Here is a 12,509-nt window from a genome sequence, read left to right on the forward strand (position 1 = left end):
AGTTTGGTTTTGTTTGATCTGAAGGTGTACTGATCAGTAGACAAGAAAGTCTATGGGTCATTACAATTATGGAGATACTTTATTTATTATTAGTTTCCAAATAGTTTGTCATAGTGATGGAGTTTGAGATGACAGTTTGGACAATTGTGAACTACATCTTTTAGAGAATCCATTGCAAATGGTATGAAACAACAACCAAATACACATCCAATTATTATTAATATTATAACTACAACCCATACCAACAATCCAATTACATAATGTGTCTCTGTTACAATATACTCTTGACATCTTGGGCATACAATCTCTGATGGTCTAATCAATCAATCAAACAATAGAGTGTTAGTTATTTAACTACTTTTAGTTTTATCAAGTTTGATAACTTACATATCACCTAACATTAGTTTATATTGTGTTGGGTCATGTTGTAGATGGAGATCTGATGGAGTGAACGAGGATTGGATTGGTGGATAATTGGGTGCAGGGTACTTCCTGGGTGTATGAGGTTGTTTGAAAGGTAGGTCTGGATTGTGTACATCGATATTATTATCTTTTGGTTCTTGTTTAGATTGTACTGGTGTTAATTTATCTTTTTCCAGGTGTTGAAAAGATGGTATTTGTTGTTGTGAAAGTGTGATTGATTGTGTATTTAGGTGATGTTGTTGATGGATTTGAATGAAAGATGATTCATTGGCTAATGGTAATGTTGGAGGTTGAGGTGGAGGTGGAGGTATAAATTGATATGGTAGAACTTGATTTGTTATCTGATTCAATTCTATATTACTATTATTATTATTATTATTATTCTCAAATGGATTTTGCCCCATTTCTTATATATCTATAAATAAATAATATATATAAAAGGGATATCCAACAAATTGATGTTGTATCTCCTTAAATTGTACTTGATTGACTAGAGTGTTACAGAAACAAACTCATTAATTTAGGATTGAATTGAATGAGATTGGGTCTTTGAAATTCCAAATATCTGATTGATTGATTGAGTTATTGTTAGATTGATGGGAAGTAAGAAGAGTCGTGTATGGACATGGAATCATAATATTCTCTAACTCTCTGATCAATTTCTTAAGATTGTCTAACCCTGCCATACATTACTATCGCTGGGCTTATTCCAAAAATGATTTTTAGTTGAAGGTACTCAGATGTGAATCCAATTCATAGAGTGCCATTGAGTGTAAGCTGCATCTCTCTGTCATTCACTGTGTGAGAGCAAGTAACTCACTCACTGATCGCTGCGATCAATCACGCAAATGCAAGTGAAAATACGTTGAAGTCCTTGTTGTCCACTTCAGCGAAAAAAACAACTTGTCAAGGAAAACACACGTGCCTCGTTTCGGGTCCACTCATAAGATTCTTTTTGGCTGGGAGAAAGACCTGTCGATGTACTTTCGCCGATTGGCGAATTGGGAACGACCGTGAGTCGGTCAGCCCAGTCATAGACAAGGCTCTAACCATTGGAGTCGAGGAAGTACATCAATGTTTCTTTGCTACCTTTCCACATGTAACTAATGTGTGAGAGGTCGCGATCGAATGATAACCATTGTTGGAAATATCCTGGACTTGATTGTTAAAGACCATCCATCATTCTTTCATTGCCTTCTAGTGCCTAGTAGGTTACATTCGTGTACATGAGTGACTCCTGATCTCACTTTGTTATACATACCAAGAGGTGGTCCAAGTGTTTATTATTTAAGTTGATGGAGGGCCAAGGCCAGGCTGAACATAACCATGACCATGGCCAAAGGGATAAGACAGTCAGTCAAGTCAAGTCTTGTTTCCATTCTCTAGTCCAAGTTGCGGTACATGTCATCGATGGCATGCTTGTAGCGATCCTTGATCTGTTGTCTCTTGAGCTTGAATGATGGCGTCAATAGACCGTTCACATCACTGAAGGCCTCGGAGATGAGGTGCACTCTCTTGGGGATCTCAAAGCCAAACAGTTTGGTCTGGCGGGCAGTGCTCTCCATGTCCTTCAGCACAATTTGGTTGAGCTCACGGTTGCTGCACAGCTGCTCGAAGCTGGCCACGATGCCCTTGAGCTTGGCCCACTCCTCCACCTTGTCTGGATGCGGGTGGACGATGGCCACCAGGTTGGCTTTTTGAGAGTCGCCATAGATGAACACCTGGGCCACCCACTGGCTGTTGAGCAATGCGCCCTCGACCCTCTCGACGGCCACATACTCTCCCTGTGACAGCTTGAATATGTTCTTCTTCCTATCAATGATGCTCAATGATCCATCACGATTCCATCTTCCAATGTCACCTGTTGCGAACCATCCATCTTTGAAGTCTTGTTGTCTGTAGTTGATTGATTGATTGAGTGAGCGTTAGTGAGTTGAATGATTGATTGATTGATTGAATGAGTGAATGAATGAGACATACGTCTTGGCATCATCTTTGAAGTAACCGATGGCGACTGATGGTCCTCTCAAGTGCACCTCTCCGCATGGTGGGTTGGAGGTTGTGTAATAGTTGAGCTCTGGTACATCCACCAACTTGGCCTCAACAGAGACAAAGGGTGGTCCAAGACTGCCAACACTAGAGTCTTGCAGGAGCTTGACGGCAGTGCCTCCACATGTCTCAGTCAGACCATATCCTTGTACTACAACACAGGAGAAGCAACTAGTTGGTAGAGGATGGGAGGGGATGTTGGTTGGCATGCACACGTTCGAGCCAGGCGCGAGATGATGTGATTAAGTACTTACACTCTGAGGAAGATCTCTGTGTCAGCGGAGAGAGGTGCACTGCCAGACAGGATAACACGGACTTGTCCACCAAGTGCCAACTTTAGCTTGGCAAAGACAAGGAAGTTTAGGAAGGCCTCGAGAAGGGGCATCTTGAAGCCGTACAGGATGGACAAGTACTTGAGTTTGTAGGCCAGCATGAAGATTGAGCGACGCAGTGGACGCTGCTTGGAGATCTCCTTGAACACGCCAGCCTTGATACGCTCAAACACACGCGGCACACCGACAAAGAGTGTTGGACGCAGTATCTTGATCTCGGGTAGGATCTTGGTGATGTCGCCACAGAAGATGCCGATGCGACCGCCATAGTGGTAGGCCAAGAAGACGATGATGCGCTCCATGATGTGTGCATAGGGCAGATAGGAGTAGTGTGCGTCTGTTTCATTGATATAGTCGATGTATTTCTTCACGGCATTGACCACGGCAATGACGTTCCTATGTGTGATCATCACTCCCTTTGGGTCGCCAGTCGTTCCACTAGTGTACATAATCGTGCACAAGTCGTCGGCTGTTGGTGGCACATGTCTATGCTTGATCTTGGCCAGCTTGCCCTGTTTGTATTGTGTTGGCGCGCGCGTTAGACTATTTCATTCGCTCATCAACTCAATCCATCGTTCAACTTACGATGGCGTAGATCTGGTCGAGGGTGTATAGGTTGATGTTGTTGTCTCTGAAGTCCTCGCGAACACTGTCTGGCACGTTGTCGTAACAGATGATGGTGCGGAGTGCACGCACTTTGAGTGCCAACTCCTTCATCTTGGACAGTGTCTCCTTGGAGCAGAAGGCCAACTCAATCTCTGCATGCTTGCTGACGAATGCCAGAGAGTCCACTCCAAGCGTCTCGTAGAACGACACAATAATATTGTTCTGCAAGTAACAAGCGTACTGAGTTATCAACCATTCAATTCTATTGCGACTGAATACTCCTATTCTACTTTTCTATATATTGTTATTGATGCCGTTGTTGTTGTTGTTGGTTAGACACCTCCATTCATTCATTCATTCAAACTAATTGCAATCGCGAGTAAAGTACTTACAGGCTTGAGACCAAGCTCACAGAGACCTTGGAAGAGTGTCTCACAGTGACCAGCAAACTCGCCGTAGGTGATGAAGTCAAAGTGTTCGTTCAGCTCTCCATTGCTTCCAACATTCCTCTGACCAAAGCATTGCTTGTTTCGGAACTTTTGAGTGGCGGCACTAAGAATGTTAGATGGGAAGTTAGTCGTTAGTCAGAGCGACATTGTGTTGACTTCCAACTACCAACAATGACTTACATGAATGAGTCGTAGATGGTGTAGACCTGCTCCTCGGGAATGTGGTCGACCAACTCCTTCTCTGCAAATACATTTCTTCTGGCTCTGCCTTCGCCAACTACCTTGTTTCCGACCTCCACAGTCTGTCCATAAGGATGTGGTCGTTTAAGACCCATTGCCACCAATCCTGTCAAAGTGACTGCTCCAGCAGCTGCTGCAATCAGTTGATTGTTATGAGACATCCTATATATATTTGTATGTTATGTATGTTTGATAGAATGTAAGTGTTTATGTTAGTTGTGTGAGTGTCTCCTAAGTTTGAGTCGGAATCATCATCAGTTTTGGGGTCTTTGCCGAAGATTCATTCAACTTTGTGTGTTAGTATTATAAGATCTTCTTTTGCCGATTCACACACACTTGTGATTGATGTACCAATGATGGGTCACAGGGAGATGACCCGAATGTTCCTAAAGTGGACAACCCTGATGATATCTTCATGGGTAGTTCAATTATTTAAATTTCTTAATATTTATTAAACAAATAGTGTCTGTGTAGACAACAACCATTGTTGTTGGCCACTTTGGACAATTAGAGATGAGTTGGATTGTTGATGATCGTAAAATCTTCATCCATGATCTCTATAGAGACAAGAATGTTTGACTGTGATGTGTAATGCCTAGATTCATTCTCCATTCTGCAATCGATGATCAGGTTCTCAATGGCATCGCTAGTGAGTAGAGCATTGAAGATTCTATCGAGGTGGTTTGTGCCGTTGGCTGCAATGTCCAGGCTGGTAAGTGGCGCCTGCAACCCGCTTAACAACAAGACTACTTCCTCCACCATAGTGTCATTGGTGAAGAGCATGTTGCCTCCCAGAGAGAGGCTTGTGATTGTGCGATTGACGCAAAGCACCTTGCGGAGTGTCTTTGTTAGAGTAATTGTTGTTGTAAATAAATAAGACGCTTGGTTGTTTATTGCGATTTTTAACTTAACACTTGTGTGTTGTTATTTGATTGATTGTCAGTCACTGAGTAGTATACTACTTAGTTGCAGGCAACAGAGACGATGTTGATGGCAGTTGGGGCGGATCCCTTGATGACGTACGACCAGGTGTAGGTGTTGCCAACCATGACGGTCTTGGCAGCAGCCTCCTCAGAGATGTCGTAGTTGTGGGCCTCGACCTTGCGGGCACCAGAGAAGTTGTCCAATGGCTCGGCGGCAGTGTAGACGATGGCCGACTTGAGAGCCTGGGTACCAATGTTTCTGATGGTCACGTTGAACTGGCTGTAGGTGCAGCCGTCCTGGGAGAAGGTGTTGGAGAGCGACTGGGAGAAGGTGGCGTCACAGACGATTGGGCTGGAGGTGGTGGAGCCAGTGGTGGTGGTGCAGGCGCATGGGCACATGCATTGGCCGGTGGTGGAGGACGATGAGCCGGTGGTGGTGGATGAGCCGGTGGTCGAGCCTGAGGTACCGGTGGCGGTGGTGCCAGTGGTGGAGGTACCGGTGGTGGTGGTGCCGGTGGTGGAGGTACCGGTGGTGGAGGTCGATGAGCTACCAGTGCAGATGTTGACACGGAGTGGGGATGATCCCTTGACGACGTACGACCATGAGTACTTGGCGCCAATCTCAATTGGGGTCTGCTCGACGTGGGGCAAGAAGTCGAAGGAGAGACCGGCATCGATGGTGGTGAGACCGTCGATCTTCACGAGGTTGGAGTTGTCATCAAAGTTGACGTTGGTGTGCGAGATGGCAAAGTTGCCCAAGTTGGTGATCTCACAGGTGAACTTGGTGTAGAGCTGGTTGTTCTCGGTGGTCTGGGAGTCCTGGTAGCAGACGTTGGCGAGGGTGCAGCCAGAGGTGACTGGGCCGGTGGAGATTGGGCCGGATGTGCCGGTGGTCGACGAGCCAGAGGTGGAGGTACCGGTGGTGGTGGTGGTGGTGGTGGTGGCTGGGGCGCACAGGTTGATTCCGATCTGCTGGTTGCCAGAGACGATGTAGTTGAATGGGTGGGCATGGTTGGTCTGGAGGGCAGAGGTGGCACGCGATGGGAAGAAGTCAAAGTTGGCACCGTCGGTGGTGGTGAGACCGTTGAGGGCGAGCAAGTTGGCGTTGTTGAAGAGGTTGACGTTGATGCGGGCAGCTGGGGATCCGAGGTTGAGGATCATGCAGTTGAATCTGGTCTGACCGGCGACGGAGAAGTCAGAGTCGGCGGCACAGCTGAGGGAGAACTGGCAGACACCTCCGGTGGTGGTGGTACCGGTGGTGGTGGTGCCGGTGGTGGTGGTTGAGGTGGCTGAGCCTCCGCAGGCGTTGAACATCAATGGCGAGACACCGTTGACAACGTAGGTGAATGGGTGGCCGTGGCTTGGCTGCAGGGCAGACTGGGCACGCGATGGGAAGAAGTCAAAGTTGATTCCGTTCGAGGTGGTGAGACCGTCGATCGAGACGAGGTTGGCGTTGTTGGAGAGGAGGATGTTGGCCATGGAGATGGCGGCGGCACCGTTGTTGAGGACCATACAGTTGTACTTGGTCTGGCCGACGGTGTGGAAGTTAGCGTCGATCTGGCACTGGATGCTCAATGGGCAGAGGGTTCCGGTGGTGGTGATTGGACCGGTGGTGATTGGGCCAGTGGTGGTGGTGGAGGCACCGCACTCAACGTAGACGGTGGCTGGCTGATCGCCGTAGGTGATGTACGACCATGGGTGGTTACCGTTGGTCTGGAGGGCGTTCATGCTGCGGTCTGGGAAGAAGTCAAAGACGATTCCGTCGGCGGCCAACTTGAGACCATCAACAGAGATGACACCAGCGTTGTTCTGGAGAACGAGCTTGACGTGGTTGACTGGGGTTCCGAGGTTGATGACGTTGCAGCTCCATCTGGTCTGGCCGGCAACGACGTAGGTGGTGTCGAGGATGCACGAGTTACCAACGAGGCAACCTGGGGCTGGGCCGGTGGTGGTGGTGACCTGGCCGGTGACTGGGCCGGTGGTGATGGTGCCGGTGACTGGGCCGGTGCTGGAGGCACCGCACTCAACGTAGACGGTGGCTGGCTGATCGCCACGGGTGATGTACGACCATGGGTGGTTGCCGTTGGTCTGGAGGGCGTTCATGCTGCGGTCTGGGAAGAAGTCAAAGACGATTCCGTCGGCAGCCAACTTGAGGCCATCAACAGAGAGGATTCCCGCGTTATCTTGGAGGACGAGCTTGATGTGGTTGACTGGTGTTCCGAGGTTGATCACGTTACAGTTCCATCTGGTTTGACCAGACACGGTGTAGGTAGTGTCAAGGAGACATGAGTTTCCGACGAGGCATCCAGATGTCTGGGCGGAGACTAGATATTTGGAGTGATTGAGTTTGAATGTTAGTTTGATTGATTGATTGATTGAGTGAATGAGGTGGATGTGAACATACCGATTGTGCCCACGCAAAGCAGGGCTAGGATGAATAGTTTCAACATTGTTGGAACTGTTTAGGTTAATTAATTAGTTAATTAAATAAATAAATAAATAAATAAATAAATAGTGAGTTAGAGAGTTGAAGAATAATATAACTTGAACTTGAGCTTGGGAACTTATAAGTCTGTTTGCTGTTGTTTTTGTTGTTGTTGTTATTCTTGAGTATTGCTAACTTGAATTGAATGACTAATTGGAACCTTGAGGACTGTCTTTAAATAACAAGTGTTTGCCATGCCCGACATCTGGCAGCAGGGCCTGTCCTCGTACCAACACTCAATCCGATTCCGTAATCCATGGATGTTGTTGTTGACCACCATTGTCGTGTGAACGTTCATTCTATCTCGCGCGAGGGACTGAATGAGTGAGTGAGTGAGGGAGATTCATTCATCGATGTACACATCTCTCTTAAAAGTAGCCCCAACCTTATCTAGGAAACAGCATATGCATGTCATCGTTCACTTACCATTTGTAAACTTTGAGAGGAGGGGTCTACCGAGTGTCATGGAATGATGGATGGACATGTGTCTCCACTGCAGGTCGCTACCTCCATCGCGATATACTCCAATGTCTTGATTTGTCCAACTTGTTCATTCATTCTTTCATTGCTTCTTCTGAGGATATATGTGTATGTCCATGTATATATATGTCTAACTGTGTGTGAATGTGGGACGGGTGATGTTCATGAGTTAGTGTGTGTGATATATCTGACTTCTGAGATATATGTCTGAATGTGTGTGTATGTGTGTGTGTGAATGTGGTGTCGTCTTCGATTCCAGCTTGAATGGATGTCATGTCATGCGAGTGTTGTCGGTCAGTCATGTACATGAACTGAATTGTTGTCAACCAGTTATACTTGTGTGTCGCGAGAGACCACCTGATGATAACATAGTCAGGGAGAGAGAGGGAGACGATGGTCGTGGCCTGATCGCATGCGTAGAGGACAAGTCATTGTCTGTCCTTTATTATTGATTATTATTATTATTATTGTAGTTGTTGTGGTGTATATGTTGAGGGTCATGTTGTACTAACTGTCCAGTCCAATTGAGCGCGAGTTAGAATTCATTCAATCAATGTTGTTGAACATCAACATCATCATTCCTTCATTCATTCATAGTTACGTTTGAATTGAGGGGATAGCAACATGGTCACGGGAGGAGGAGGATGAGGAGGAGTACAACAGTTTGAGATTCCAATGGTATGAGTACCTTTAGCTGTTCTCCACCTGCGAGATCTGCTTCCACTCTCCGTCCAAACCTTCCTTCCAAAGGGTCACTTGGTTGTCGCCACACGACACTGCTAATATATGTCCAATCACTGACCAGCTCACTCTCCACACGATGTCATCGAACCTGTTCAGGGGCTTGCCGGCCCAGGTACCACTCTCGTCCTGTGTCCAAATGATCACTGTCCTGTCCTGTGAGCACGAGGCGATCTTGGAGACGGGCAGACCAATGTTTGGTGCCCATGCCACGTCTCTCACCCAATCCTTGTGCTCCTCCAGCTGCTTCTCCAGAGTCCACTTGTCCTCAGTGAATCTAGGTTGAGTATAGGGTTAGCATGAGTGATCATCTATTCAATCAATCAAATCAATCAAACATACTTGAATATCTTGATAAGGTTGTCGCAGGCACCGGTGACAATGCGCTTGACTGGTGTTGGGATGGTCGTTTGGTTGGCATTGACGAGTGAAGCTGGGGTTGAGGCTGGGGCCCATGAAACTGAGTTTACTCCAATCTGTGATACATTGATCTTTTGTGGCTGTTCCCAGACGTTATCTATGAATGATCGAGTGATCGAGTGAGTAAGTGAGCGAGCGGAGGAAGACAGCTGAGAAGGTAACATACCTTTAAAGTTGTGAATTGATACAGTTCCATCGGAGGAGGCACAAGCCAGGCAAAGACCGAACTCATGTGGAGCCCAAGAGATAGAGTTGACTAAAGATGAATGATTGATTGAATGAGTGAGTGAGTGAGATGGTCGTGTCAGTGCATGCCAACGGAGAAGATCATACCTGAGAGTTCATGACCAGAGAACTGATGCAGGATGCTCCATTGATTGTTGTTTGTCTCTCTCCAGATGATCACCTTGCGATCGTATGAAGCTGATGCCAATATCTTTCCAAACTTTGGATGTGCCCAAGCAACCTGCCATACTGGACCCTCATGTCTAATCGATTGATCATTGTTTGGCTGTGTCAGCAAATGTGTCTATCTCTGTTCACAACGATTCTCTTTCACTCTATACCTACCCTCTCAAATCTGCGAGATGTACATGGTTGTCACCAGCAACATCGAATATCTTTATAATTCTGTCACTCGAGCATGTAGCCAAGTATTTGCCATAGTAGTCGAACTGAGCATCGTGCTGTATATCGTTTGAACGATTGTTTGATTGAATGTTTGATTGTTTGGGTCAATATCGTATCATCTTCTTCTTATAAGTTAGCGTCCTATCCATCCATCAATACTTACGACCATGTCCTCATGAGCTGTATCCAAAGTGACTTGAGCCTGTTTGATTGTTCGATTGATCATAGTATTAGTGATTGATTTGTATCATTGTGATTGATTGATCATACCATATTTCAATGTAGATTACTTATAWAGTAATAGATTAGATATATAAATATAATGTGTAATAATGAAAGGATTGTATGAAGGAATGAATGAATGACTCAAACACGCAACTTCAAAGTCGATGAGGATCACAAACAAATAAAGTTGTGTGTTTTGCACACATCAGCACCCCTTCTGACTCATTTGACTTTGAAGAGTTTGACTGTTTTTCATCAGAACTTGGTGAGTGTAGTCATCTAACATTGATGATTGGTGAGTGTGTACAGAGATAATATTATGTGTAATTTAATAATAACAACACGAACATGTTTACATTCCATTCTCTCCATACTCTCTTGTGAACTCAAGGTACTTGTCAAGATCTTTAGGATTGAATGACCTCTTAATGTTCTTTAAACTTCTAACACAATCATTCTAGAGAATGAGTGATAGAATGAATGATCGAATCTTAGTACCTCGAGGTATGAATATATGAACATGTTTGACTGACTACTTACGAATGTTACGAATGGTTCTTTGAGTTTGGACCCTTCTTGATCCATCCAGGTCATTTCAATTGCTTCGTCATCACCCGGTGAACATGGAGTGAAGTACTCGGCTAGGATAGCAGGGTCTTCGCGAGAAGGTGCTTGGATCTTCTTGAAGTGAGTGGCACGTTGAACTAGTCGTATGGGCTGCATGTTGGCATCCTTGCAAGCATTCCTAATGTCACTGCCAGAGTAGCCTTCGGTCATCTGTGCCAGCTTCAAGTAGTCCTCAGACGACAGACTGTTTGGTATGCGCTCGATGTGACCCTGGAACATCTGTGCACGGGCATGTATGTCTGGATGTGGGATGAATATCTTCTTCTCGAATCGACGCTGAATGGCAATGTCCAGCATCCATGGGAAGTTGGTCGCGGCCAAGATGAGTATGCCGTCCGTGTCGTTGCCAACGCCTTCGAGCTGTGTGAGAAACTCTGCCTTGACTCGCTTGGACGACTCGCTCTCCTGGTCCGTGCGTGAACTGCACAGCGAGTCCACCTCATCAATGAAGATCACACTGTTGCCCTTTGCCCTGGCCACATCAAACAACTGCTTGACCATCCTCTCACTCTCTCCCTGATACTTGTTCATAATCGATGATGGAGATATCGAGAAGAATGTTGATGATATCTCAGTGGCCACAGCTTTGGCCAAGAATGATTTACCTGTTCCTGGAGGCTTTACATCACCAAGTGTTAGTATGTTGATTGAGTGATTGAGTGATTGAGCGATAGTTGGTGAAGGTACTTACGCCATAGAGTAGGATACCTTTCCAGGGCTGACGACCAGACTCAAACATGTGAGGACATTTGATGGGGAAGACGACTACTTCCTTTAGACACTCTTTGGCCTCGTATAGACCTGCAATGTCATCCCATTTGACGTTTGGTTTCTCCAAGACAATTGATGACGCCAATGAATCCATTCGTTTCCTATCGTCATCATCCAACTCTGCGGCGGCACCCGCACCATTCACTGGTGAGCTTGATCTGGCTCCACCCGCAGACACCTTTGTCTTCCTCTCCACCTTATTCTTTTCCAAATGTTCTTTAAGTTGTTCAGCACGCATCAAGTATTCCATTATCCTGGACTTTATCATCAATTTAGTCTTGTCTGCCTTTTCATCTGGATTAAATTATTATTAATATTATTATTATTATTGACCAAATAATATTTATTCAATCATACACTTCATTGCTGTTGTGAACCAATCCAGACTGTGCATATATAGTTTATATGCTTCGGCATAATTCTTTGCTTCATCTTGTTCTGTTGCCTGCTTAACAATGTCAATGGCCTTGTTTAAAAAGTTGGTATCACTACTCATTATTATTTAATTAATTAATATAGATGTATAACTATTTCTGATCAAACAGCTAATCAATCAATCAAACAATCAAACCCAACTACAATTTCCATCATTTATTGATATTAATCTTTATTTTTTGGGACTGGGGAAGTGACTTGGGAAAGCAGGGAGTGTTTCCTCAAATTTGATGAACTTCGTTTTCTCCCAAAGTTTCTTTTTTGGGACTTGTCAGTTCCCTTTGGTGCCCTCTAAAGATATTAATATATATATAAATAAATAACGAACTATGATGGTCAATAGAGCCACCAAAGAAGGTGACCAAGAACTACGATTCAATCAGATAATCAACAAACAGGTTGTGAGACGATTGATCTTTGGACAAGTCAAACAGATACATCGTGTAAAATACCCAGATAGTCAAACATATCGGTGGAATGATCTGATTCAATCAGTTGATATGTTGGCACAGTGTGGATACTTGGAGCCACTCAAAAAACTGTGTCTATCAATCGAACAGAGATACAACCGTCACAAATGGTCAGAGATTGATGGTGCACCATTCATTCCAAAGTTGCGATCACTCACTCGTCATGCAGTCATCGGTGGACACCTCCACATACTTGAATGGGT

General features: G+C 45.3%; 4 protein-coding genes across 4 annotated transcripts; all 4 read right to left on the bottom strand.

The window, feature by feature from the left end:
- Window positions 1-1,805: 1,805 nt before the first annotated feature.
- On the bottom strand, window positions 1,806-4,260 carry SAMD00019534_036030 (hypothetical protein; the record flags this gene model as incomplete). The annotated part of the gene is made up of 6 exons (XM_012904495.1): window positions 1,806-2,319; window positions 2,404-2,643; window positions 2,727-3,316; window positions 3,390-3,704; window positions 3,803-3,962; window positions 4,040-4,260. 6 exons carry the CDS (start codon window positions 4,258-4,260, stop codon window positions 1,806-1,808), a joined length of 2,040 nt encoding a protein of 679 aa, XP_012759949.1.
- An 801-nt stretch (window positions 4,261-5,061) lies between these two features.
- Window positions 5,062-7,472, bottom strand: SAMD00019534_036040 (hypothetical protein; the record flags this gene model as incomplete). Its single annotated transcript, XM_012904496.1, has 2 exons — window positions 5,062-7,346; window positions 7,427-7,472. 2 exons carry the CDS (start codon window positions 7,470-7,472, stop codon window positions 5,062-5,064), a joined length of 2,331 nt encoding a protein of 776 aa, XP_012759950.1.
- A 1,205-nt stretch (window positions 7,473-8,677) lies between these two features.
- SAMD00019534_036050 (hypothetical protein) lies at window positions 8,678-10,004 on the bottom strand (the record flags this gene model as incomplete). The annotated part of the gene is made up of 6 exons (XM_012904497.1): window positions 8,678-9,005; window positions 9,071-9,245; window positions 9,315-9,404; window positions 9,482-9,636; window positions 9,719-9,834; window positions 9,942-10,004. The coding sequence occupies 6 exons, from the start codon at window positions 10,002-10,004 to the stop codon at window positions 8,678-8,680; spliced, it is 927 nt and encodes a 308-aa protein (XP_012759951.1).
- Window positions 10,005-10,355: 351 nt separating this feature from the next.
- Window positions 10,356-11,897, bottom strand: SAMD00019534_036060 (hypothetical protein; the record flags this gene model as incomplete). Its single annotated transcript, XM_012904498.1, has 4 exons — window positions 10,356-10,460; window positions 10,544-11,248; window positions 11,322-11,695; window positions 11,759-11,897. 4 exons carry the CDS (start codon window positions 11,895-11,897, stop codon window positions 10,356-10,358), a joined length of 1,323 nt encoding a protein of 440 aa, XP_012759952.1.
- Between the last annotated feature and the right edge of the window lie 612 nt (window positions 11,898-12,509).

This window comes from Acytostelium subglobosum (assembly GCF_000787575.1).
Source record: "Acytostelium subglobosum LB1 DNA, scaffold: scaffold6, whole genome shotgun sequence".
NCBI lineage: Eukaryota > Evosea > Eumycetozoa > Acytosteliales > Acytosteliaceae > Acytostelium > Acytostelium subglobosum.